The sequence below is a fragment of the Sus scrofa genome, chromosome 2 (assembly GCF_000003025.6).
Source record: "Sus scrofa isolate TJ Tabasco breed Duroc chromosome 2, Sscrofa11.1, whole genome shotgun sequence".
In the NCBI taxonomy this organism is placed as follows: domain Eukaryota; kingdom Metazoa; phylum Chordata; class Mammalia; order Artiodactyla; family Suidae; genus Sus; species Sus scrofa.
The window spans coordinates 113,427,406-113,454,560 of record NC_010444.4 but is presented as its reverse complement, the minus strand read 5'-3'; the positions used below and the strand labels follow the sequence as shown (position 1 = coordinate 113,454,560).

Sequence of the window (27,155 nt, the reverse complement as noted above, 5' to 3'; positions counted from 1 at the left end):
TATTTTGCCATATAGGTTATTACAAACTGTTGAGTAGATTTTCCTGTGCTATGTAGTAGGTTCTCGTTAATTATTTTATACAGTAGTGTATATATATTATTCCCACCCTCCCAATTTTTCCCTCCCCCCAACAGGTTCACCTATGATAACCATAAGATTGGTTTTGAAATCTGTGAATTCTTTTTTGTTCATTTTAAAAAGTTTAATTGAATTTTAGTTGATTTACAATGTTGTGATAATTTCTGTGCAACAAAATGATTCAGTTATACATGTGCACATAGCTATTCTCTTTCAGATTCTTTTCCCATATAGATTATTGCAGAATATTAGGTATTCCCTGTGCTATACTCAGGTCTCAGTTGGCCAGCCATTCCATATATGACACTGTGTTTATGACAGTCCCAGGACCCCAAACCATCCCTCCCTCACACCTGTCCTCTTTGGTAACCATAAGTTTGTTTTCAGAGTCTGTGGGATTGTTTCTGGTCTGCAATTAAATTCACTAGTATCCTTTTTTAAGATTTCACATGGAAGTGATACCATATGATGTTTGTCTTTCACTTATTTTATTCAGTATGATAATCTCTAGGTCCATCTATGTTGTTGCAAATGGCACTATTTCATTGTTTTTTTTTGTGACTGAGTCATATTCCATTGTATTTAGGTACCATATCTTTATCCTTTCCTCTGTTGATGGACATTTAGGTTGCTTCCATGTCTTGACTATTGTAAATAGTGCTGCAGTGAACATTGGGGTGCATGTATCATTTTGAATTATGGTTTTCTTTGGTTAGGTGCCCAGGAGTGGTATTGCTGGATCATGTGGTAGTTTTATTTTTAGTTTTTTGAGGAAGCTGCATAATGTTTTCTGTAGTGGTTATACCAATTTACATTCCCATCAATAATGTAGGAGTGTTTCCTTTTCTCTGCACCCTCTCCAGTATTTATTGTTTGTAGACTTTTTGATGATTGCCATTCTGGCTGGTGTAAGATGATACATCATCATAATTTTGATTTTCATTTCTTTAATAATTTGTGATATCGAAAATCTTTTCAGGTTTTTTTTGATCATCTGTCTATTTTCTTTGGAGAAGTGTCTATTTAGATCTGCCCATTTTTTGATTTGGTTTTTTGTTTTATAAATATGGAGCTGCATGAGGTGTTTGTGTGTTTTGGAGGTTATTTTCATGTCTCTTACTTTGTTTGCAAATATTTCCTCCCATCCTGTGAGATGTTTTCTTCTTTTTTTACTTTCCTTCCTTCTTTTCTCTCCTTTTCTTTTCTTTCTTTCTTTCTTTCTTTCTTTCTTTCTTTCTTTCTTTCTTTCTCTCTCTCTCTCTCTCTCTCTCTCTCTCTCTTTTTCTCTTTCTTTCTTTCTTTCTTTCTTTCTTTCTTTCTTTCTTTCTTTCCTGTTTCCTTTGCCGTGCAAAAGCATTTAAATTTAATAAGGTCCCATTTATTTATTTATTTATTTTTTCATTATTCTAGGAGGTGATCAAATAAGATATTGACATGATTTATGTCAAAGGGTGTTCTGCCTATATTTTCCTCTAGGAATTTTATAGTATCTGACCTTACCTTTAGATCCTTAATGAATGTTGGGTTTATTTTTGTGTATGATGTTAGACAATGTTCTGATTTCATTCTTTTACGTGTTGCTCAGCACCACTTATTGAAGAGACTGTTTTTTCTCCATTTTACATTTTTATATTCTTTGTTGTAGATTAGTCGGCCATTGGTGCATGGGTTTATATCTGATCTTTCTATTGATTTCCACTGATTGGTATTTCTGTTTTTGTGCAAGCACCACACTCTTTTGATGACTGTTGCTTTGTAGTATAGTCTGACAGGGAGCCTGATTCCTTCAGTTCTATTTTTCTTCTTCAGTATAACTTTGACTATTTGGAGTCTCTTCTGTCTCCACACAGATATTAAAATTTTATGTTATAGTTCTGTGAAGAATGTCATTGGTAACAGGATAGGGATTGCATTGAATCTGTAGATTGCCTTGGGTAATATAGTCATTTTGACAATATTGATTCTTCCAATCTAAGGGCACAGTATATCTTTCTATTTGTGTCATCTTTGATTTCTTTCATCAGTGTCTTACAGTTTTCAGAGTACAGGTTTTTTGTCTCTTTAGGTAGGTTTATTCGTAGCCACTTAACAGTATCATGACCAATTATGTACACCAAAAACTGAATAGCCTAGATGAAATAAATAAATTCCTAAAAATGTACAACCTACAAAAGCTGACTCATGAATAAGTAGAAAATATGACTAGATTTGTTATAAGTAAGGGTATTGAATCAGTAATAAAAAAATCCTCCCAATAAATCTGAGTCAGAAGTCAGATGGTTTCCCTGGTCAATCTGGTCTAACAAGTAAAGAAAAATTAAAATCTGTGGAGTTCCCATTGTGGTTCAGTGGTAATGAAATGACTAATATCTGTGAGGATGCAGGTTTGATCCCTGGCCTTGTTCAGTGGGTTAAGCATCCAGCATTGGTGTGAGCTGTGTTGTGGATTGCAGATGCAGCTCAGATCTGCTATTGCTGTGGCTGTGGCATATGCCAGCAGCAGCAGCTTCACTTCGACCCCTAGCCTTGGAACTTCCATATGCTGCAGGTGCAACCCTAAAAAAAATAAAGAGAATTAATGCCAATCGTCCTCACACTATTTCAAAATATTTAAAAGAAGATAAAACTTGAAACTTCTATGAGGACAGTATTACTCTGATTTTGACAAAGACAGACAAATGCACTAAAAGGAAAGACAGCAAAAGACCTATTTCTTTAATGACTATAGATGCAAAAATCCTCAACAAAATAGAGCAAATAGAAATTGGCAACATGATGAAAGGGTTATATACTATGGCCAAGTGCAATTTATCCCATTAATGCAAGGGAAATTCATTATACACAATCAATCAGTGTAATACACCACATTACCAGAAGATGGAAAAACCTCCACACAACCATCTTAACTTGCTCAGAAAATTGATCTGCTGAAATCTAACCTTTCCATGATAAAAAGATTCAATAAACTATGAATAGAAGGTACTTTCTCAACATAATAAAGGCTGTATGTGCCTAATCTACAGCTAACATCATACTCTGTGTTGTATAACTGAAAACTTTCCCCCCAAGTTCAGAAACAAAACAAGGATACCCCATTTCTACCATTTATGTTCAACATTTGTATTGGCAGTTCTAGTCAGAGCAGTTTGGAAAGACAAAGAAATAAAAGGCTTTTTAATTGGAAAGGAAAAAGAAAATTATCTCTATTTGTAGATAATGTGGTTTTATATATGTTAAACCCTAAAAAAAAAAAATCCACAAAAACCTCTTCGGGCTAATAAGTAAATAATTCCATTTGTAATAGCATCTATAAGAATAAAATATTTAGGAGTAAATTTAACCAAGCAGTTATAAGACTTATCCACAGAAAATTACAAAACATTTTTGAAAGAAATTAAAGGAGACCTAAATAAATGTAAAGTCATCCTGAGCTTGTGAATTGGAAGACTTAATATTGTCAAGATAGTACTTCCCAAATTGGTCTACAGATTTGATGCAATCCCTATGAAAATTCTTGTGTTTGTTTTTTCAAAATGGAAAAAATCCATCCTAAAATTCATAGGGAAGTGTCAGGGACCGAGAATAACCACAATCATTTTTAACAAAGAACAAAGTTGGAAGATTTGTACTTCTTTACTTTAAAAGTTGCCACAAAGGTGTAGTAATTAGAATCACGTGATAGTAGCATAAGGATTGACATAGTGACCAGGGGAGTAGAATTGGGTGTTCAGATGTAAGCCCTCATCATCTGTGGTCAGTTAAATTTTTTTTTCCAACTGTAGTGCCAAGAACATTCATTTGGGAAAAGAACACTCTTCAAGAAAAATAACTAAATGGGTTAAAGACATAAATTTAAGAGTGAAAATTTTAAAACTCTGTGAAGAAAGTATAGGTATAAATTTTTAGGACCTTGAATTTGGTAGTGATTTTTAAATATGGCACCAAAAGAACTGATAGCAAAACTGAAAAAAAGATAAGCTGGACTTGATTAAAAATAAAACTTTTTTTTTCAAATGGCAGTCTCAGAGAGTGGACAGATAACACATAAAATGGGAGAAAATGTTTGCAAATCATGTATCTGATAAGAGTTTAATATCCAGGATATATAAAGAAATCTTCTCAACCAACAACAATACCCTTCTCCAAACTCACTTGAATAATAGTCAAACTACACAAATAATCGTTCATCCAGAGACATAAGTGGCCTGCAAGCACATGAAAAGCTGCTTGTTATCATTAGTCATTAGAGAATTGCAAAGCAAAGTCACAATGAGATATCACTTCATACCTACTCCATTGTATATTAAAAGAAACAAAGACAAAACCCAGAAAATAACAAAGTGTTCCTTTGGATGTGGAGAAATTGGAACCTTCATACATTGCTAGTGGGAATGTAAAACTGTGCACATGCTATGGAAAATGGTTGATTCCTCCACAAATTAAACATAGACCTATCATATGACCCAGCAATTCCGCCATAGATATATACCCCAAATAATTGAAAACTGAATCAAATAGTTACTTGTTCACTTTTCATTATATCATTACAACCACCAAGGGTCAAAACAACCCAGGTGTCCATGAAGAAATGAATGAATAGATGAAATTATGTCTTTGCAGTGAAATATTATTTAGCCTTAATAGTCGAGTGAAATGCTGTACATGTTACCATGTGAATGAACTTTGAAAACATGCAAAGCTAAATATGTCAGACACAAAGAACAAATATTTTAAGATTCTACTTATGTAACATCTAGTATAGGCACATTCACAGAGACAACATAGGGGTTTTCAGGGACTAGGGGAAATAGGGAATGGGTACTTACTGCTTAATGGATAGAGAGTTTCTTTTTGGGGTTATGAAAAACTTTTCTAAATGGTAGTGATGGTTCTACAACACTTTGAATATAATGTCACTGTATGTACCTAAATATGGTTAAAATCAGTTTTTATATTACATGTATTTTTTTCACAATCATAAAGGAAAAAATATTTACTTGTTTTTAGATTCTGAATTTCTGTAAGATAAAGGAAAATATCAGTCTCACCTAATACATCTTTACATATTCTAATGATACTCAGTCAAGTAGGTAAAGAGCAGATATGTAACCTTAAAGAGCATCTGCCATGTGTCATGTACTGTTCATAGAGTCCAAACTGTATATCCATACATTTTCTCTTTTGCTTCATAGCCTCTCTGTGAGATAGGTACTATTTCATTTTTGTAGCTGAGGAAGCAGTTAGAGAGAGACTATAAGTAATTTATCTGAAGTAATCAGTAATAGGGCTGACACTCATCAGTGGTATCTTGAGTTCATGCTCAAACTACTTAGCTCATTTCCTCCCCCCTTTAGATGACATGATATTCATTTTATCCCTATAATGATAATTGATGTTTATATTGAGACTGAGAAACTAGAGATTTTCTTAGAAAACCTTCTTTAGCAAATGTGTTGTATTTAGGTAGTTTAAGAATATTTTAAATATTGTTTCTAAATGAGCATCATAATTGGCAAAGGGAAGTAAATATATTTTGGGTGCTTTTTATATCACAGGCATTGTATTTTTGTGCTATCCAATTTAATCATCACAGTAGCACTGAGGTATGTCATGATTAAAAATTGCTACTCTGCTGCAGATGATAAAATTAATGAATCAAACTTTGAAATTGTAATTTTTATGACTTTACAAACATGAACAGTTAGCATAGTTGGGTGAAGTTACTAGGAGATATGGATTGGGTTTTCTTCACTGTTCTCTTTTGCATGTATATAATAGTGACAGTGATGACAGCTCGGGAATGGAAAGTAGAACAAACAGCTTCCTTCTTCTGTTGAAGGCAGCATATCTCATGTTTTTAAAACCTTGGTTTTGAGCAGCTTTCATGTGACATTGGAAGACCTAATCTTGTTTTTTTCCCAGTGGGTTCCATGTTTTGGTTTCAGTTATCTAGATTCTTTGTTGAAGTATATGCTTCCTGAGGTGTTTGTTTTATCATAAAAATAACCCAATAACAACAGATGGCATGTTGAAACAAATTCTCTTTTGTAACTTCTCAAGGGTATTATGCAGATTTTTAATTAAAATTTGAGATGCTGGGAAAATCACCTCCCGATATTTTGTAGAAAAATTTGAAAAATACCTTTGGAGTTCTTGAGCAAAATTGTGAATAACCTTCATTGATTATTATAAAAAAGAAAAAGTCAAGGGAAGTCCTTTTTATATTTGTTTACTCTCATCCATTTGCAGTTCTAGTTAACTGTCATGTGCTAAAATGAACATAGATTAATGAGTGAATGGACCGGCTTTATTTATGAGATGAATTGGCTACTCACACCCTTTTCTTTAAATGATTTCCTTTAGAGACGTCTGGTGAGTGCCCTTGGCACATTACTGGAGTTAGAGGAGGGCTACTATTACTATTCATCTGACTTGCACATTTCCTAGGGAATCAGGTGTTGGACTTGTATTGATACAGATTAAGAACCTCTTAAATGACATAGTAGGGTTCTTTGTCTTAGGTTACTAAGACCAATTACTTGGCAGAGAGTAAGAGTTAGGGTTGTACATGGCATGAGTGTAAGGCGCAGATAGCAATGGAGGATAGATTGTGAATGGAGAAGTGTGGTTGTAGCTGAAAGTTTACAAGGTTCATAACTTCCCTTACCTGGAAGAGCCCTTAGGCAGGAGTTTGCCAGTGTCCCACCAAGGTGAGTGGTTTTGTGGATCTAGTCAACATCAACCAGATAGGTATTTTTTATCTGATGATGAGTAGTTAGCATTTCAGAATGTCCCTTGATAAAGTAGGAAGTATTATGGAGATAATTTTGAGGAGTTTGTACATCATTTAGGTGTACTGATTTTTCTCTGGGGTAAGAGGTGTTAATAGGGGCAAATTATTTACTTGATACAAGAGGAGATCAATTGTAGTTTAGGGTTTCCTACTGTGGCGCTGGTTCCTGTGGAGGTTTCTTCTAATGGCTTTCTGGCAAGTTGTTTCTCTATATATCTGCCCTTCTGTTTGTCTAGTTCTGGGGGGCAGTGGTTTTCTCCTCAACCTCACTTTTCTGATGGATGCAGGGAGGGTGGTTGAACTTGTTCAACTTTTTACGTGTTATTAGGATGAGTAGGAACTTCTGAGTTCCTCAATGTTGGACTGGAAACAGAAGGTTGATTTTTTTTTTTTTTAAGGCATTTCAGTTACTCAGTAATCATCTTATTTTGTTTATACCCAGTTTTATTCTTTATTATGGTGAATCTGTGGAAAGCCCAAGGTCTTTCCCAAGCCCCTTTAATTTGGAGGGTCTAGAACAGGCCTTACTCTAGGGCCTAGTTCTTTTGCTATAGTGCCACTTTTCTTATCTTTAAGCTGGATGCCAGGACTCCCACAAGGTCCCTCCATTCTGACAGGGCCAAAGCTTCAATGTCTCCAGCACTCTTTCCTGGGTGAAGATTTTTGTATTTAGAAGAGTTATTTACTACTTCTGAGGCTTTTAGAGAAGTATTAGTACTAAATTCAGGTCAAGCTCCAGGGGATATTCTTTTTTTTAAAATTTGTTTCTTTGATTTCTATTTTATATCTTTAAATTGAAGAGTAGTTGACTCACAGTAATGTATTAGTGATTTGTAATTTTTATGCATTACCAAATGATTACCACAATGAGTTGTTACTGTCACCATACAAAATTATTATAATATTATTGATGGTGTTTCCTGTGCTGTACGTTATAGCCCTATGACGTATTTATTTTATAACTGGTAGTTTGTAATTCTTAATCCCTTCACCTATTTCATCCATCTCCCTCCACCCCACAACTTCTAGTTTGCTCTCTGAATCTTTTGAGTCTCTGTCTGTTTTGTTGTATTTGTTCATTTGTTTTTTTATATTCCACATATAAGTGAACTTGTACAGTATTTTGTCTTTCTCTGCCTAATTTGCTTAACACCCTCTAGGTCCATCCATGTTCTTGGAAATGGCAAGATTTCATTCTTTTATATAGCTAATATTTCACTGTGTGTGTATATTTATAAATATGTATACCATACTTATTTACATATATGTACACACACACACACCACACACCACACACACACACACACACACTACATCTGTAATCATTGATCAGTGAGTGGACGCTTAGGTTGCTTCCGTATCTAGGCTAATGTTGCAGGGTACATCAGGGTGCATATGTGTTTTTGAATTAGTGTTATTTTCTTCAGATAAATGCCCAGAAGTGGAATTGCTGGATCATATGGTAGTTCTATTTTTAATTATTTTAGGAACCTCCATACTGTTTTTCATAGTGGCTGTACCAACTTACATTCTTACCAACAGAGCATAGGGATTCCCTTTTCTCTACATCCTTGTCACTACTTGTTATTTATTGCCTTTTTGATAATAACCATTCTAACAGGTGTGAGATGATATTTCATTATAGTTTTGATTTGCATTTTCCTGATAATTAGTGATGTTGAGCATCTTTTTATGTTCCTCTTGGCCATATGTATGTCTTCCTTGGAATAATATCTGTTTAGTTCCTTGGCCTGTTTGAAAATTGGCTTGATTGGTTATCTGATACTGAGTTGTATGAGTTCTTCTTATATTTTAGATATTAACCCCTCATATTGTTTGCAACTATCTTCTCCCATTCAGTAGATTGCCTTTTCGTTTTGTTGATGGATTTTTTCTCTGTGCAAAAGCTTTTTAGTTTGGTGTGTTCCCATTTTTAATTTTCACTTTTATTGCCCTTGCCTGGAGAGACAAATCCAAAATAAAATTGCTAAGACTAATGTCAAAGAGCATACCAACTATGTTTTTTTCTAGGAGTTTTATGATTTCAAGTCTTACATTTAAATCTTTAATTCATTTTGAGTTTATTTTTGTATAGTGTAAGAAATGTTCTAGTTTCATCCTTTTACATGTAGCTGTCCAGTTTTCCCAATACCATTTATTAAAGAGACTGTCTTTTCCTCAATATATATTCTTACCTTCTCTGTCTTAATCAACTGTATGTGTATTTACTTCTGAGCTCTTTTTTTTTTCTATCCCATTGATCTGTGTGTCTGTTTTTGTGCCAGTACCATACTTTTTTTAATTGCTATAGCTTTGTTGTATAGTTTGAAATCAGGGAGCATGATAGTTCCAGCTTTGTTCTTCTCAAGATTGCTTTGGCTGTTTTTGGTCTTTTGTGATTTCATCTAAATTTTAGGCATTTTCTCTGAAAAATGCCTTTGATATTTTGATAGAGACTGTACTGAATATATATATTGCTTTGAGTGGTATGGACAATTTAACAGTATTCTTCCAATCCATGAGTTATATCTCTCCATTTATTATGTCATCTTCAGTTTCTTTCATCTGTGTCTTAACAGTTTAGACCTAGACTATAGATAGGTCTTTTACTTCCTTGGTTAAATTTATGCCTGGGAATTTTATTCTTTTTGACGCATTTGAAAGTGATGGGGTTCCCATTGTGGCTCAGGGGGTTAAGAACCTGACCAGTATCCAAGAGGATGTGGGTTCCATCTCTATCCTTGCTCAGTGGATTAATGATCCAGCATTACCATGAGCTGTGGTGTAGGTCACAGATGTGGCTTGAATCTCACATTGTCTGGCTGTGGTGAAGGCTGGCAACTGCAGCTCCGATTTGACCCCTAGCTTAGGAACTTCCATATGCCATGGGAGTGGCCCTAAAAAAAAATAAAAAGACGCATGCACACACAAAAAAAGCTAAAAAAAAAAAAAAAAAAAAAAAAAAAAAAAAAAAAAAAAAAAAAAAAAAAAAAAAAAAAAAAAAAAAAAAAAAAAAAAAAAAAAAAAAAAAAAAAAAAAAAAAAACAATATATATATATATATATATATACACACACAACATATACACTGGCTTCATTCAGGGCCAGTGTTTCCTTATTGATTTTCTGTCTGGATGATCTATTCATTGCTGAAGGTGGGGTGTTAAAGTCCCTGATTATTGTGCTATTTCTCCTTTTATGGCTTGTATTGGTTGCCTTATACATTGAGGTGCTCCTTTGTTGGTTGCATATGTATTTATGATTTTAGTGTCATCTTCTTGGATTGATCCTTTGATCATTATGTCATGTCTTTGTCTTTTGTAGTAATCTTTATTTTAAAGTCTATTTTGTCTAATATGAGTGTTGCTGCCCCAGCTTACTTTTGATTTCTGTTTGTCTGGAATATTTTCTTCCATCTTCTCTTTTTCAGTCTGTGTGTGCCCCTAGAACTGAAGTGGGTCTCTTGTAGACAGCATATGTTTTGGTCTTTTTTTTTTTTTTGTATCCATTCTGTGTCTTTTGGTTGGAGCATTTAATTCATTTACATGTAAGGTAATTATTGATATATATGTTCTTACTGTCATTTTATTAATTGTTTTAGTTAGTCTTTTTTCTTCACCTCTTTTGTTCTCGTGATTTGATGACTATCTTTAGTGTCATGTTTGGATTGCTTTGTCTTATTTGTGTGTGTATCTGTTAGAGATTTTTGGTTTGGGTTTACCATGAAGTATAATATATATATATATATATATATATATATATATATACAAGATTATTTTAAATTGGTAGTCTCTTAGTTTCAAGTGTCTTTCCAGTATTCTGTGTTTGTAGTCTTCTTATCTCATGATTTTTGGTTTTGATATCATATTTGTATGTGGATTGTTTCCTGCCTTTACTACATGTTTGTTTTTACTGGTGAGCCTTCTCACTTGTAATTTTCTTCTTTTTAGTTGTGGCCTTTTCCTCTTAGAGAAGTTTCTTTAGCAGTTGTAAAGCTGATTTGGGAGTGCTGAACTGTCTTATCTGTAAAGTTTTTAATTCCTCCATCAAATCTGAATGACAAACTTGCTGGTTAGAGTGTTCTGGGTTGTAGGTTTTTTCCCTTTCATCACTTTTAACTATATTGTGCCACTGCTTCTGGCCTGCAGTTTCTGCTGAAAAATCAGCTGAAAACCATATTGGGGCTCCCTTGTATGTTATTTGTTGCTTTTTCCTAGCTGCTTTCAGTATTTTCTCTTTGTCTTTAATTTCAGTCAGTTAGATTAGTATGTATCTCAGGGTGTTTCTCCTTGGGTTTGTTCTGAATGGGACTTGTGTGGTTATTTCTTTTAGCTAAATCTTATGAAACACTTTTAGTTAATTATTCTTCTAGTCTGTTTTGAATAATTTTAAATAAATGGAAAATATGAAAAAAATTTATAGGGAACACCCATATACCCACCTTGTAGATTGCATAATTAATATTATAGCATGTTTACTACATATCTGTCTATTTATTCATTTTTGTTTTGTTTTTTGGTAAATATTTAGAAGCTAAGTCATATAATATTCAGGCAAATTTTATAATTTTTTTTCATTTATGCTTAGTATCCCTCCAAGAAGATTTTTTATATTAATTTACTCTCTTGGTAGTGATGTATCAGCACACTTTGAACCCTTGCCAACTCTGTGTTTTATTGTTTTAATTTAACTTTTTCAGATTATTTTTGCTAAAGAGGTTTTTACTGAAGTTTCTTATTTTCTTCTAAGATGACTCTTCGTATGTAATACCCATAAAACAACATTTATTTATAATTTGCTTTGATCATCTAATCTCTACATTTGGTAGGAAATGTATATGATTTGTTCTTTATGATACTTAATGTTTTTTAAGGGGAATGTTGTAATTCAGTAACTTGAGATTTAAATCATGAAATCACTAGTCCTTTTTTTTTTTTTTTTAGTTTTTGTGGTAAGTGTGTAAATAAGGATTAACTAGAATATTGGCCATAGCATATTCAGTCTTTTTTTCTTTTTTATGGCGTAAATGAGATGAAAAGAAAATGATTCATTGGGGCAATCAGAACCAGAAGTAAAACTCATGAATTAAGTATTCTTTCAATCACTGGGCCTTTGACTCACTTCTTGGACCTTTGTTTTATTCCTTGGACCTGTGTTCCACTCAGTCTAACATGATGACTGATAAAAAGACTCAAGAAAAATAAAAAAGTGAATTTGAAGTGTTAAGGAATCTAGGCATCTAGGTGGGCATATAGTGTGAGGCAGTTAAAGCAAGGAAATAATTAGAAGGGGAAAAGTTTTACACAAAACTGTTTTAAATTGTAGATTGCTACAGTATGTTTTATTTTAAACATAATTTATAAACATTATTTTACTTTGTTATGTCCGTGAAAAAAATTATATGGAAATCCCAATAGATACGTTACCTTTGTTATTTTTGGAGCATTCAGCCAAATCTCTTTATTTACAGCTGGGCTCAAAGTGCAGAGAACTCAAAGATATTCATTTCGGCCAGTGTTACAAGATCTCAGATGAAGGCATGATCGTCATAGCTAAGGGCTGTCTGAAATTACAAAGAATATACATGCAGGAAAACAAATTAGTAAGTACTTGTTATCATCCTTGTGGTTTTCATTGTTTCTAACTCTTGAATTCCTTACAACTTTGCTTAAGTTTTTTTCTGCTTAATTTCTTTGGTGGTTTAGAGGCAAACCCTACTTTATAAGCAAGAATCTTCTCAAAACAGTAATTTTTATAAATTGATTTTAGAACTGTATGAGTGCTTGTTTGTGTTACTTGCATGTTTAGAATTCTTCATTAGCATGTGCTAGTATGTTTTTTCTAAACTCTGATAGTTGGAAAAAATTAATTGGAGAAAATTAAATTTGGTTCCCAAATATATGTATGTGGTTGTTTTTCCTTATGATTCCTTTATGTATTGCAGTAATTTTAGATAGTTAGAAATTTTTAATATTCAGGAAGATGTATGCTTGTGAAATAGAGTCTTTCACTTAGTATGGTTTGAAATGTGATTCAGTAAATTGAGTCAGATAATCTTGGTAGTTATATAGTTTTTCGATAGTTACATAGATTTTATTTTATATTTTAAGCATGTGCATTTAACTCACACTTACTGTATTATAACTATCTTTGAAGCCATGTAAGTTTCTCTTAATGAGATATACTTGACATAAAATTATCTTTTTAAAGTAATAAAATTTTTTAGTATATTCACAGAATTTTCCAATCATCATTAGTAATTCTAGAATGTTTCATTACCCCCAAAAGAAGCCCATTAGCTGTCATTCTTCATTCCCCCTTCCTCTAGCCCCTGGCAGCTGGTTATCTACTATTTCTATGGATTTGCCTGTTCCAGGCATTTCATTTAAATGGAATCATGCAATATCTGGTCTTTTTTGTCTTCCCTTTTTCACTTAGCATATTTTTTTGAAGTTCATTCGTGTTGTAGTGTGTATCAGAGCTTCACTCATTTTTATGGCTCAGTAATATTCCAAATCCATTTAGTTTCGATTTGATAGTTACATAGTACAGGTTAACAGAAAAAGTTGCCAGTGAGGAGGCATTAGTAGAGTTCTCAGTGTTGAAGAATAGTGTACTTTAAAATACAGGCAAGGTGGTCCTGAATATGTAGCATATTGTTAAAGAAGACTTGCTTTTTAATTGTATCCACAAAATAAATCTTTTTGTTGCCCCTTGGAGTTAGTTTACAAAATTTCATAAATATACCTTACCTATTAACATAAATTTTGAAAGATCTCTTAAAGCCTTTTCACTTGAAATGGGAAAATGCTTCTTTAAAAAAGATTACAGTTAGTAAAATTGAAACACTAAATTAAAAGTGAATGCACTTATAACCATGTAGAATAGTATTTTTCTCTGAAATGACATAGTAAAAATACTTTCCATTCCTCTTTACATCTAATACATATTTAATAATCACTTCTGAGTCAGTATGCTCTTTTGGAGAGAATAATGTCTTTGGGTCAGGGAGAGCGAATTTTTTCTTTAAATGGCCACACCTGCAGCACATGGAAGTTCTTGGGCTGGGGATTGAATCTGAGCCACAGTGGCAGCAACGCCTGATCCTTTAACTTACTGCACTGATGAGGGATCAAATCTGTGCCTCCAGTAACCTGAGCTGCTGCAGTCAGATTCTTAACCCCCTGTGCCGCAGTTGAAACTCCAGAGAGAGTGAATTTTTGAATCCTGGTATCCATTCACTTGCATTGTGATCCTGGGAAAGTTACATAAGATCTCTGAACTCCTTTGCAAACGGGTTTACTAGTATTTGTATTTTTTTAGATTGTGGATTTTTTTTAGGTTTGAGGATTAAATGATAATATTCTTAAATTGTTTGCTATAAACTCTGACCCATAGGAGGCAATAAAAACTCAGTTTTAATGAGGTCTTGACTGTATTTGTTGTCTGTTGGTTTCCACTGTATACTCAAGATAAAGGATGGTAATCCCAATTGACAGTTTTTATCTTTTTCACATAATAGGAATATTTGTTGAGTGATTAATATTTGTTTTCTTATTGAAGAAATACAGAGAAACATTTTTATTGACCAGTCGTTTCTCAAAAGAATTACCTGTATGTTTTGAAGGTTCTTGTTATGTTCAAATTTCTTTAATACTGTGCTCCATTAGAAAGATGTTATATGTCAGACTTCCCGTATGGCTCACAACATAACTACTCGGTGTGCTTCTACAGTGGCTGTGGCTTGACCCCTAGCCTTGGAACTTCCGTATGCCGTAGGTGCAGCCACTTGTTTAAAAAAAAAAGAAAGAAAGAAAGAAAGAAAGATGTTTGTTATATGAATAAATGCTAAGAGAATCAGTTTTCTATGTAGTGTTATTCAGTAAAGATTCTGATATCATTGCAAATTTGAAGTAATTTTTTTAGATCTTAAAGATTAGTTCATTGAAATTCTATGAGTTTAAAGTTCTTAGAAAGGGAAATTTAGAATAATTTGGTATCTTTCTCTTGGACAGTTGAGCTATTTATAGGTAATCTCCCAAAGGAACTTTGGTTTGTATTTATGAAATAAGGAGAAATATTTGAGTTGCTTGCAAAGCTACAATTTTAATTAGTTTGAGTCTTTTCACTATGAAATATATTATTATTCCTTAACAACAAATATTTTAAGTAAAATAAAGTGAGTAGAAATAATAGTCTGGTTAAAGGCAAATAGTGTTTATGTATGTATACATGTAATTATACTGTATATGTCCTTATAAACATGAAATAATAAACATCATTAAATAAGACAAATATTTTACACCAACCACTGATGGGTGAATATGGTGCCCAAAAGGATGCTAGCAGAACTTTACCTGTGCAGATATTGATCATTAGCCAAATTATTTTGCTAATCTCTTGTCAGTCTTCTCAAAAGGAATCATCTCAAAAAAATGCTGGAGTTTTATTATGCAGCCTAAAATGGTTTTTTTTTTAAAGTATAAACTTTGCTGACTTTCAGATATCAAATTGGTTGTTTTTATATACATTGATGGTATTTGACTGAGTATACATTTTTTTCGTATTGTATCTTGGCCTTTAGATGGCAGCATTGTCTTTGTATATTTCAGTGACATAGCTTTTGTGTCCTTGATGTAACTATAAAGATAAAATACTTGTACACACTTTCTGCAGATATTTATAATTTGTTTGTGATATTGTCCTTTAGGTGGTTTTAATGGGAAACTTTCTTAAAAATATGAAATGTTAGTTGCATCTAGAATGTTATAAGGTACACTGATATTTGAATATTCTTATTTGTTGTACTGAAAGTTAAACTTTAGGGAAGGATTCCTGTATTTATCAGAGGGAGTTACATTCAGGTGGGAAGTGAGGACAATGACTTGACATTTTAGGACTCAAATGACTTATGGTAAGGCAGAGAATTGGGAACTTACATGTAAAATCTTCCCCCAAAGAATGAGGTTTTTTTAGTCATTCTTGAGTGAGACACAAGCCGTGTACCCACGTGGATGTATTTTGCATTTGCTATAAATTGTTTTGTAGACTATAAAGATAGATCTGAGGAATATAACTATAGTGAGTGTCCAGTAGATAATTGTCAGCCTTCTTTTAGCTACAGCGTTTATACCACCTCAGTATAGTACTGTCTATAGAATTATTTTAAGGCCGTATTTAGTTTGTGTGTATAGTTATGGATAATCTAGAAACTTCATTAAGTATATTCTCTCTGCTTCTTTACTCTCCTTGCTCCAGATTCCACTTCTCCACTTTTTGGACAGAAGCTCTTTGGGTAGCTTTTTATTTGGTTGTAAAATGATTGGATCAGGTAGATTATCATTTGTTTTCCAGCCTGATTCTTTTGTTTTTGTTTTGTTTTGTTTTTGAGATTAAAAAAAATATTTTATTGCAGTATTTATATTGTGTTAATTTCTGCTGTATTGCAAAGTGATTCAGTTATACATACATATATATATTATTTTTCATATTCTTTTCCACTATGGTTTATCACAGGATATTGAATTTAGTTGTCTGTACTTTACAGTGGAAACTTGTTGTTTCTGATGTTTTAAAGTACTAGCAGTTATGATTTTGAAAATGGTTTCTATACTAAGTCCTAAGGTCAGCATTTTGATAAATCTACATGTGTAATATATATGTTTGGTCTATTTTAACACTTTCTATGGTCTATAAAATTGAGACATGAAATTATGGTAGCTATCTGAATTATCCAAGAGAGTAGTGATATATTATGAATACATTTTAGAAAATTTCAGGGAAATGATAAATGTTTTCTGGTTAAAACTTGATTTCCTGAGAGTTGTGACCTTTTATATTTTCAACCTCATGGTGAATTATTTTACTAGTTTTACAATTCTGTGCCATCTCCTAGTGTTCTTTGGCCTCTGTTGTAATATTATTTGTTATACTGTTTTTTTCATGTATGAGGTAGGATCTAAATTCATCTCTCTAGGCTTCCTCCTTCTAGGCTGGAAGCATTTTCTTCTTTTTTTCCTTTTTTGGCTGCCCTGTGGCATGTGGAATTCCTGGGGCAGGGATTGGATCTGAGCCACAGTTGTGATGTACACTGCAGCTGTGGCAACACCTGTCCCTTTAACCCACTCTGCTTAGCTGGGGGAATTGAACCCATGTCCTGGCACTGCAGAGATGCCAGGTTGAGCCACAGTGGGAACTCTTGGAAACATTTTAAGGGATGAATGAGGCAAACACTTAAGTTTGAGTTGAACTGAACACTGTCCATCATACCTTGATCCTGCCATTTCTTAATGATGTGATTGGGTTAGTTTTCTTAATTTTTGAACTTTCATTTCCTTGTTTTCTGCAGAAAGGATATAGTACCTCAAACATGTTCTTACAAGGATCAGACTAAATGAAATTGAGGTAAAGTACAAAAATATATGGTCCCAAATGTAGGAAGTCTTTAGTAAAAAAGTTTTTTTTCTTCCTCTCCTATCAGAGTTTAGTTTCTGAAGCCTACAGTTTGAATTGGGCTTTCTCAGTGCCTAATATCACTTACTGTGTTCTGATTTTATAAGTTAGTTATCACAGTTGAATTCTTATTTTGTCACTTGCTGCTATTTGAGGTTGTTTTAGCACCTAAGTGAATAGGCTGGTAGCCATGTTATCATCAACTAGGGTAAGTAAGGTAAACGTTTGCATCAGATATCAAATAGCAGTGATTAATTGAGCATTATATTAAGGCTTGCATTTCTTGACTCTTACTGTTCAGCTTGGAGTTACCATATTAAAACCTTTGGTCCTCCTAGTCTCCAATTTCCCCACTACATTCTGTTATCTTATTTCTCAAATACTCCTTGTGAAGTGAGTTTACTTGTAATCCCAGACGTAAATAATATATGTTTGTGAGTGATTCCATTTCTGAGTACTCAATTCAGCCTCCAGAGTCTCCTAAGGTAGATAGATGCCTTCATTGCCCTTTCCTCTCTTAAAAGATGAGGCATTTACTTATACCAGGAATGGTAGTTTCAGTAAAGTGATGCATGAATGTGGCATTCCAAAGAAGAAGATTTAAAGTTACTAAATTCATATTATTATTATTTTGATTTAATGAGTTTTTATTTATTAATGACTCCTGACCTCATAAATACAAGTTTTACATGTACAAGTACTTCTTTACAGAATATGGTTAGAACAAATGTAGAGACCTCACTAAAGCTATGTAAGAAACTATGAATTTCAAGAAAACAGAAACAAACAACCCCCCAAATGCAACAAAAAAAATGTTTCAAAGTATAGGATATCCCCTTGGATTTGAATATTGTTTTTTACCAATCTCAAGGGAAAAATTACACTTATCAAACAACTATTTCATTTAAAATCACTTAATATATGTTTCTACATGGGAAATCTATATCTTTCAATGTTTTAAAATTTATAGACAATTTTGTCAATTAGATAAGGTGAATCTATTTTTATTTTTATATATTTAGTTATTTTGAAATTTTATTTTAATTTTTTGTACAGAATAAAATACATGTATTTAAACACAATTACATTCACACAGATTATTATATCATGGATCTTAAGAAATAGATTAAGTGACTCCCTCTGGAGAAGTGGAATGGAAAATATGCTGAGACAAATAGGAAATTTATTCTATACTTTATCCCATTTTGTATGGCTTTCATCTTTACTATTTAGTATTGTCTATTACATTTCAATTTTTCCCTAAAAATTAGCCTTATATTAAAATTGTGTATATATACAACTAAAATTTATAAAGAAGAAAGCCTTATATACCATTAAATATTTTATATAGCATAATAAAGAGAATACCAAATGGTAAGAATAACAAAAATAATACACCCTCTGAAAATAAGTAAAATATAAAATGCATAAATTGATTAAAAAACAGAGTAACTATATAAATATGTCCTCTCAATTTGTTACATCTTATTGATTCTTCAGTATAGGCATTACACCATTCTAGGTGATGTGATAAACAAGACATTACAGACCTTACATTGTATCATGGAGAGAAATGGTTATTAATAATACAGTTGTAGAACTGTATTATTTAATTGTACAGTTGCATTAATTAATTATAATTTAATTATAAATTCTTTGATGGAGAGGAAATCAGAATCAGATCTAAGAAGACTTCAGCATTCCAAGAATGATGTTAAATGACCCCCTTCATGGTGGATTATGTGCTTATTTACTATGAGATATATTTCTTCTCCAGAGATTCCTTGTTTGTGTATCAATTGTAGATTTTTGGTTTGCAGTTATTCTGAAGTTTTGATATAAGAGTCTATATGTATATGAGATTGTTTTAAGTTGTTATTCTCTTAATTGCAAGTTCATCTCCAGTGTCCTGCATTTGTTCCCACCTCTTGATTTCTGATTTTGGTGGTATAATTGTGCAAGGATGATTTAGTATCTTTACTGTATATATACCTTTACTGGTGAGCCTTGTCACGTGTGAATTTTTGTTTCCTGTTGCTGTCTTTTCTTTTCTGCCTAGAGAAGTTCCTTTAGTATTTGTTGTAAGGCTGGTTTAGTGTTACTGAATTCTCTCAACTTTTGCTTATCTGTGAAGGTTTTGATTTCTCCTTCAAATCTGAATGAGAGCTTGCTGGGTAAAGTAATCTTGGTTGGAGGTTTTTTCCTTTCATCACATTAAGTATATCATGCCACTCCCTTCTGGCCTGCAGAGTTTCTCTGAAAAATCTGCCAATAACCTTATTGGGGTTCCCTTGTATGTTATTTGTTTCTTTTCCCTAGCTGCTTTCAAGATTTTCTCTTTGTCTTTAATTTTGGTTAGTTTGATTAATATGTGTCTCGGTGTTATCCTCCTTGGGTTTATTTTATATGGCACTCGTTGTGCTTCTTGGATTTGAGCACATGGTTCCTTTCCCATGTTAGGGAAATTTTCGGCTATTATCTCTTGGAATATTTTTTCTGTCCCCTTCTCTGTCTCTTCTTCTGGCACCCCTCTAATACGGATGTTGGTGCGTTTAAAGTTGTCCCAGAGTTCTCTGAGACTCTCTTCATTTGTTTTCAATCTTTTTTCTCTTTTCTGTTCCGCATCTGTAATTTCCACTAATCTGTCCTCCACCTCGCTTATTTGTTCTTCTGCCTCCTGTATTCTACTGTTAGCTGCTTCTATTGAATTTTTTATTTCAGTTATTGTATTTTGCATCTCTTCTTGTTTAAGTTTTATACCTTGTATCTCTTTGCTCAGTGTTTCCAGTAAGTTATCCATCTTTGCCTCCAGTTTATTTCCAATGTCTTGCATCATCTTCAGCATTAACAGTCTAAAGTCTTTTTCCTGGAGGCTGAGAATCTCCTCATGGCTTAGCTGTTTTTCTGGGGTTTTTCCTTTCTCCCTCATCTGAGTTATAGTCCTCTGTCTTTTTTATAGGTTTTTGGTGTGGTGACCTTCTTACAGATAATAGGGTTGTAGCCTCTCTTACATCTGATGTCTGCCCCCCTTGTGGCTGAAGTCTCTAAATTCATATTATTATTGTATAATACATTTCGGGGTTTTGCTGTCATTAATATTTAAAAATATTTAATAGAAATCCCCTCTGTGGTGTGGTAGGTTAAAGATCCTTGTTGTCTCTGCTGTGCACAGGTTCGATCCCTGTCCTGGCACAGTGGGTGAGGATTTGATGTTGCCCCGCTTTGGTGTAGGTCACTCCTGCTCTCAGATTTGATTCCTGGCCCAGGAACTTAGGTATACTATGGTTATGGCCAAAAAAGAAAAAAAAAATACTTTTTTTAATACTGATTTTTATTTTCTCCATTATAGCTGGTTTACAGTGTTCTGTCAGTTTTCTACTATACAGCAAAATGATCCAGTCACACATACATGTATACATTCTTTTTTTCTCACATTATTATGCTCCATCATAAGTGACTAGATATAGTTCCCAGTGCTATACAGTAGGATCTCATTGCTTATCCATTCCAAGGCAATAGTTTGTATCTGTTAACCCCAAATTCCCAGTCTATCCTCTCCCTCCCCTTCAGAAGAAGAAAAATTAATAGAAGATATCTCATTGTTTATAATGTACCAGGCACTATGTAGATTTACATAATTAATCTTCACAGCCATCGTATGAGGTATCTTATTTTTATTCCATTTTACAGATGGGGAAATTGAGATGTATAGAGTTTAAGTAACAACAGCTAAGTGTCAGAGTCAAGATTCTAACCCAGATCTGTTCCCAATCCTTGGTTGTCAAGCCCTTTGATTGCTTGGACACATCACAGATGGAGCGCTAAACCACATGCCTCTGAGCCAAGCAGTAATTGCCGAAAAAGATGTTATCCCCCTCAAAACATTTGCTGACAGGTGTTGTGAGACATCATAGGAGACAGATAATTATTAGCATGAACAGAAGATTTTTTATTAGGATGATAATTGATTTTAGGGGAAGTTGCTGGTACCAATATAGATACATTGAAATCTTTTCTAGGAAAATTAGTAAAATTATCAAAGGAAAAAACTGTCTTTAAGATGATGTTTATTGTACAAATATGAACATAATTAACTTTAGTTGAATTGTACTTTTTATGCAAAATTTTTTATTTTGTAAAAACAATATTTTATATTTTTTGTGAAGTTTGGATTCAGAAGCTAATTGCTGTTCATTTTGTCTGGCAGATTTAATAGAAATTTTAATAGGTTAATGAACTCATAACTTTCTTCTCTGTTCCTTAGCACTGTTTCAGATGTTGATTCAGTGTACTTCGCATCTGAATACCTACTGTGTGCCAGGCACTACAAAACATTAAGAATTAAAGAGGTATACTGCTGAAGAAAAGGTATCCCTTTGAAGTGATAAGTACAGTGGAAATGCCAATCCTAAAATAGTTACTTGTGTGACAGATTAGGGAGGAATCAGGAAATCTCATAAATAGTAGGTGACATTTGAACTGGTTCTTGAATGATAATATAGTGATGTAGTGATTGTGATCAAGTCAAGATTTTTTAGAGGAAAGTGATTGCAATTGGGGGAATAGTATTAACATGGACAAAATAGCGGGAAAATAAGTGGAATGTTTAATACCTGGTGAGTGTTAAAGTAGGATTAGGTTTATAGCAGATGGTGGGAGAAGTGTTCAAAGTGGGTCTGTAAGGAAGGTAGGAGCCAGGTTGTTAAATTTCTTGAATATCTTGCAAAGAAATTCGCATGTCTTTTGGTAGCTGGGATTATAGAAAGTGTAAAACGTGGTTGATCAGATTTTTTTGATTTGTATTTTGTTTTAAATATTGGGGAACTTAGAAAAACTGAGACTACCAGAGAGAGTAATAATAACATCTTCATGCCCATCACCTTAACACTTTGTTAGATTTGTTTCTTCTTGAATTACTAAAAGCAAATAAACTTTGTCTCTTTTGTCTTGCATCTCATGTTATTCCGCTCTTTCTAGAGGCAACTATAATGATGATCTAAAATGCTTTAAAATGCTTGAAAAAAAACAACTTTTACAACTTTTACAGACATAAAGGATACCATGAACAACAATATGGTATTGTTTAGTTTGTGGTCACAGATAGTTTATATCTTATGTTATATAGTTAGATATCTGGTCTCACAAAGAAAATAGCTTACAATTTTCATTTTTTACTTTTAAGTTATTTTTGAGTTCTAGCAGTTAAAAATACATAATTCATTCTTTTAAACTTTTAGTATCCTGTATATGTATATATATCCTGTTTACCCATTTCATGTTGAGGGACACTTATTTTGCCTCCATTGTTTTATCATTGAAGGCAATATTGCAATAAAATCTTTGTTCAAGTCTCCCATGCTTATCTGTGAGAATTTCTCTAGAATCAATATCTAGACATGTAATTAATGGGAGCTAAGGTACATTTCAGATTTTTACTAGATCATGTCAAATTGCTCTCCATGGATAACCAAAATTATGACTTATAAGTGTATCTTGATAATGGGTTGTCAACTCTTTTGAGGGTGGAGATTATCTAGTTATTTTTTTTATCCCATCCACCCACATATTGGCATAAAATACACATTCAATAGATATTGGTTTAGTGAAATATGGCTTACTAATGACTTGAACATACTTTAAAAAATATATTTCTTCATGTATTTTAGGAACATGCTTTAAAAGAAATGGATTTAAGTTTATAAATAAAAGCTTGAAAAATAGGTTAAAGATGCAGAGTCAGTAGTTTTCTGACTTTTCAAATAAGTAAATTTCTTTGAGGTAATTACTGCATTAATGCCATTCTTCATATATCAGATTTATCTAGCCAAAGTCATTAATGTTCTCAAGGAGTATTTGTGGGACAATTGTTTTGTAACAACATGCAGTTCTGATCAACATGCAGTTTCTGACAATTGTTTTGTAACAACATGCAGTTCTGATCATGCAGTTCTAGAATATAATTTCTGTTTTTCTTGTCAGAATTACATTGACTTGTACCTTCTTACCGTTAATAAAATTGGTTTTATTTTGTTGAATGATATTTGAAAGATCCATTTTAATTAAAAACCAGAGTTTTTTGGCAGACAAATAACTTGGCAAAAAAGTTAAAATGTTATTTGGTAGATTTTTCATTCTGAAAGATGAATACATTTTTAGTCCTTGCATGTTCTTTGTTAGAGCTTACCCCTCTGTTTTTAACCTATTGGTAGTTTTCTCCTGTAGGTACTTTTTTAGTCTTTCAGGTATCTTGGTAAGAACATAACTGAAGTATCTTTACTTTGAAAGGCACAGAAAACCAGAATGTATATTTTTTTCTTCTCCTGTAAACCAGTGTGGTAGAGACCAGGCAGTGGCTTTGTAATATCCAAATAATTTTTCTTTGAAATGCATTAGTTTCTTTTTTTACCTAGCATGTTTTCTTAACTAATTCTATTAGTTTAGTGTTAATAAAATCAGTTCCCAAATTTGGGGGCCCATCAACTGATGATAGGAGATGTTCAAATGAAAATAGGATTGTAGGAGGAAACTAACGTAGTATTAAAAACTCCAATACAGCTATTGCAATGTTGAATATGCAGAATTTATTATAGATTAAAAAGAAGAGATTCCAAGTAGTATTTACACAATTTTTTTTTTTTTTTTTTTTTTTTGCTTTTTAGGGCACACCCACAGCATATGGAGATTTCCATGCTAGGGGTCGAATCAGAGTTGTAGCTGCTGGCCTACACCGCAGCCACAGCAACGCAGGATTTGAGCCACGTCTGCAGCTTACACCACACACAGCTCACAGCAACACTGGATCCTTAACCCACTGTGTAGGCCAGGGATCGAACCTGCATCCTCAGGGATGCTAGTCAGATTTGTTAACTGCTGAGCCACGACGGGAACTCCAATATTCTTTTTTAAAAATTAAAGTATAGTTGATTTACAGTGTTGTGCCAATTTCTTCTGTACATCAAAGTGATTTAGTCATACATATATATTCATTCTTTTAAAAATATAATCATGGTCTGTCCCAGGAAGTTGAACATAGTTGCCTGTGCTTTACAGTAGGACCTTATTGTTAATTCATTCTAAACGTAATAGTTTGCATCTATTAACCCCAAACTCCCAGTCCATTTCCCTCCCTCCATCCTCTCCTTTGGCAGCCACAAGTCTGTTCTCTATGTCTATGAGTCTGTTTCTATTTTGTAGATAGGTCCCCTTGTACCGTATTTTAGATTCCACATATAGGTGATATCATATGGTATCTATCTTTCTGACCTATTTCACTTAGTATGAGAATTTCTAGTTGCATCCAGTTGCTGTGAATGGCATTATTTCATTCTTTTTATGGCTGAGTAGTATTCTATTTTATATACGTACCACATCTTTCTAATCCATTCATCTGTCAATAGACATTTAGTTTGTTTCCATGACTTGGCTATTGTGAATAGTGCTACTGTGAACATAGGGGTGCATGTATCTTTTTGAGTGAAAGTTTTGTCTGGATATATACCCAGGAGTGGATTGCTAGATTATATGGTAGTTCTATTTTTAGTTTTCTGAGGAACCTCCATATTGTTTGCCATGGTGGTTGTAACAATTTACATTCCCACCAACAGTGTGGAAGGGTTCCCTTTTCTCCACACCCTCTCTAGCATTTATTATTTGTAGACTTATTAATGATGACCTTTCTAACTGGTGTGAGGTGGTACCTCATTGTAGTTCTGATTTGCATTTCTCTAGTAATAAGCATGTTGAACATTCATGTACCTGTTGACCATCCATATGTCCTCTTTGGAGAAATGTCTGTCTACTGCCTTTTTTCAGGTAGGTTGTCTTTTTTTGTCATTGAGTTGTAGAAGTTGTTTGTATATTTTGGATATTAAGCCCTTATTGGTTGCATTGTTTGCAACTATTTTCTCCCATTCCATATGTTATCTTTTCAGGTTTTTTTAAATGGTTTCCTTTGCTGTACAAAAGCTTGTGAGTTTGATAGGTCCCATTAGTTTATGTTTGTTTTTATTTCTACAGCCTCAGGAAACTGATCTAAAAAAAATTTGGGAGTTCTCGTTGTGGCGTAGTAGAAACGAATCCGACTAGGAACCATGAGGTTGCGGGTTTGATCCCTGGCCTTGCTCAGTGGGTTAAGGATCTGGCGTTGCCATGAGCTGTGGTGTAGATCACAGACATGGCTCAGATCTGGCGTTGCTGCGATGTAGGCCGGCAGCAATAGCTCTGATTAGATCCCTAGCCTGGGAACTTCCACATGCTGCGGGTGTGGCCCTAAAAAGACAAAAGACAAACAAACAAACAAAAAATTTATAGTTGATAGGTTATTTCTAGTGTTGTACTTCTTTTGCTGGTGCTATGTTCCACTTATATTCGTTAGTTTAGATTTTTTTTTTAAAATGTAATATTCGTTTACTTTGTCTGGGAGTGCATATTAAAAAAAATCAGAAAGAAATTTGGAGCAAATCAAATTACCTCACAGATATAAATGTGAAAATGCCATCTCAGTCTTTGTGCTCAAGTGTTGGCAACAGTAAAGAGTGGGTTGAGATAAAGAGCCAAGTCAACAGACTTAGCAAATAGAAACCTTATGAGGTTAGATGGCAGTGGAATGTTGGGAGTACATTAAGCCTGTCCTTTATGAGCACGCATTTTTCAGCTACCTTTTTAGGCTGTCTGTCAACAAGTGAGATGTATTGCTTGGACCTCTGGAGAAGTTTTAGCTTCTTTATCACAGAGGTGTTAGGGTCTTAGGATATCTAAGACTTAATCCCGTTTATTATTTTAGTGATTAGGGTTAAGGGAAGAAGAAATCTTTCTTTTTCTTTTTCCTTCTTTTTAAGATGTGCCTTTCTGAATATCTTTTCCAAATTATAGTTGAATCTAGCTACTAGGTGATAAGAAGTTTCTTTTCCAGCATTTTCTTGTAGTTACTATCCAAAAGATATATTGTCCTGAAAGTGCATCTCTGCAACCTGTATGGTAAGTACTGTTCATATTCCTGCTGCAGATTTTGCTTAATGCATTTTATCTACACTGTTTTCCTTTGCTGTCCTTTCTTCAAGTTCTTATTAAAGGTCTAAACATGAAATTTCCCAGATGAGTCTTGGGGTAAAAGCTTTTCCTTGGACTGTACCTTTTGGTTTTTAGTAGCTGAGAAGTTCAGCCCAGATGAAATCTAATATTTACTTTTTTTAACCTTTCTATTGCTTCTTATTTTGTGTAGCCATATCAAATTTAGGTTGCAGAAAATATCAATATAGTGTTTTTCTTTAATAAGTGCTCTATGTCATAATTTTTTGTTTCTAAAGTATGATAAAAATGAGTTACTTCAGGAGAGTTCTTGGGGGTAGAAAATTTGTGGTGTCTATTGTGGGTTTTTGTTGACTGTTTTGATTTATGCATAAAGTATAGGTCTTTATCATTCATTGTAACATGATACATAAATGAATACATTGAGAATTTGTAATAAAAAATAGTTATAATAGTTATAAATCACAGTCCCTCTAATTGAACTGTACCTGGGTAATTGTTATCTTTTATTTTCCTCCTATTGAATACATGTCTCTGAGAAAATAAAGAGGAAATTATATATTTATATTCATTGTTGTTTAAATGCCCAAATGAAGGCATGCAGATCATAAAATTAATTGCATCAGTGATTTGTTTTGACTCCTTTGAGAGCATGGTAGAATTAGGTTAAGCTGTGATTTGTAGGTCCTCTGAATGGGAATCAAAATATAATTCCATGTCTATTTGCTAGATTAATGTTAACTTTAAATATTTGAAGATACTTTTGAGTAGTTTGGTATTTCATACGTTTTAAGTTGTCACAGAAC

At 33.3% G+C, this 27,155-nt stretch overlaps 1 protein-coding gene across 1 annotated transcript in view; it reads left to right on the top strand.

The window, feature by feature from the left end:
• FBXL17 (F-box and leucine rich repeat protein 17) overlaps positions 1–27,155 on the top strand; it is a 491,431-nt gene that overhangs the window by 26,004 nt on the left and 438,272 nt on the right. The window contains 1 exon segment of the mRNA XM_003123817.6: positions 12,341–12,472. Coding sequence (XP_003123865.4) covers positions 12,341–12,472 — 132 coding nt within the window.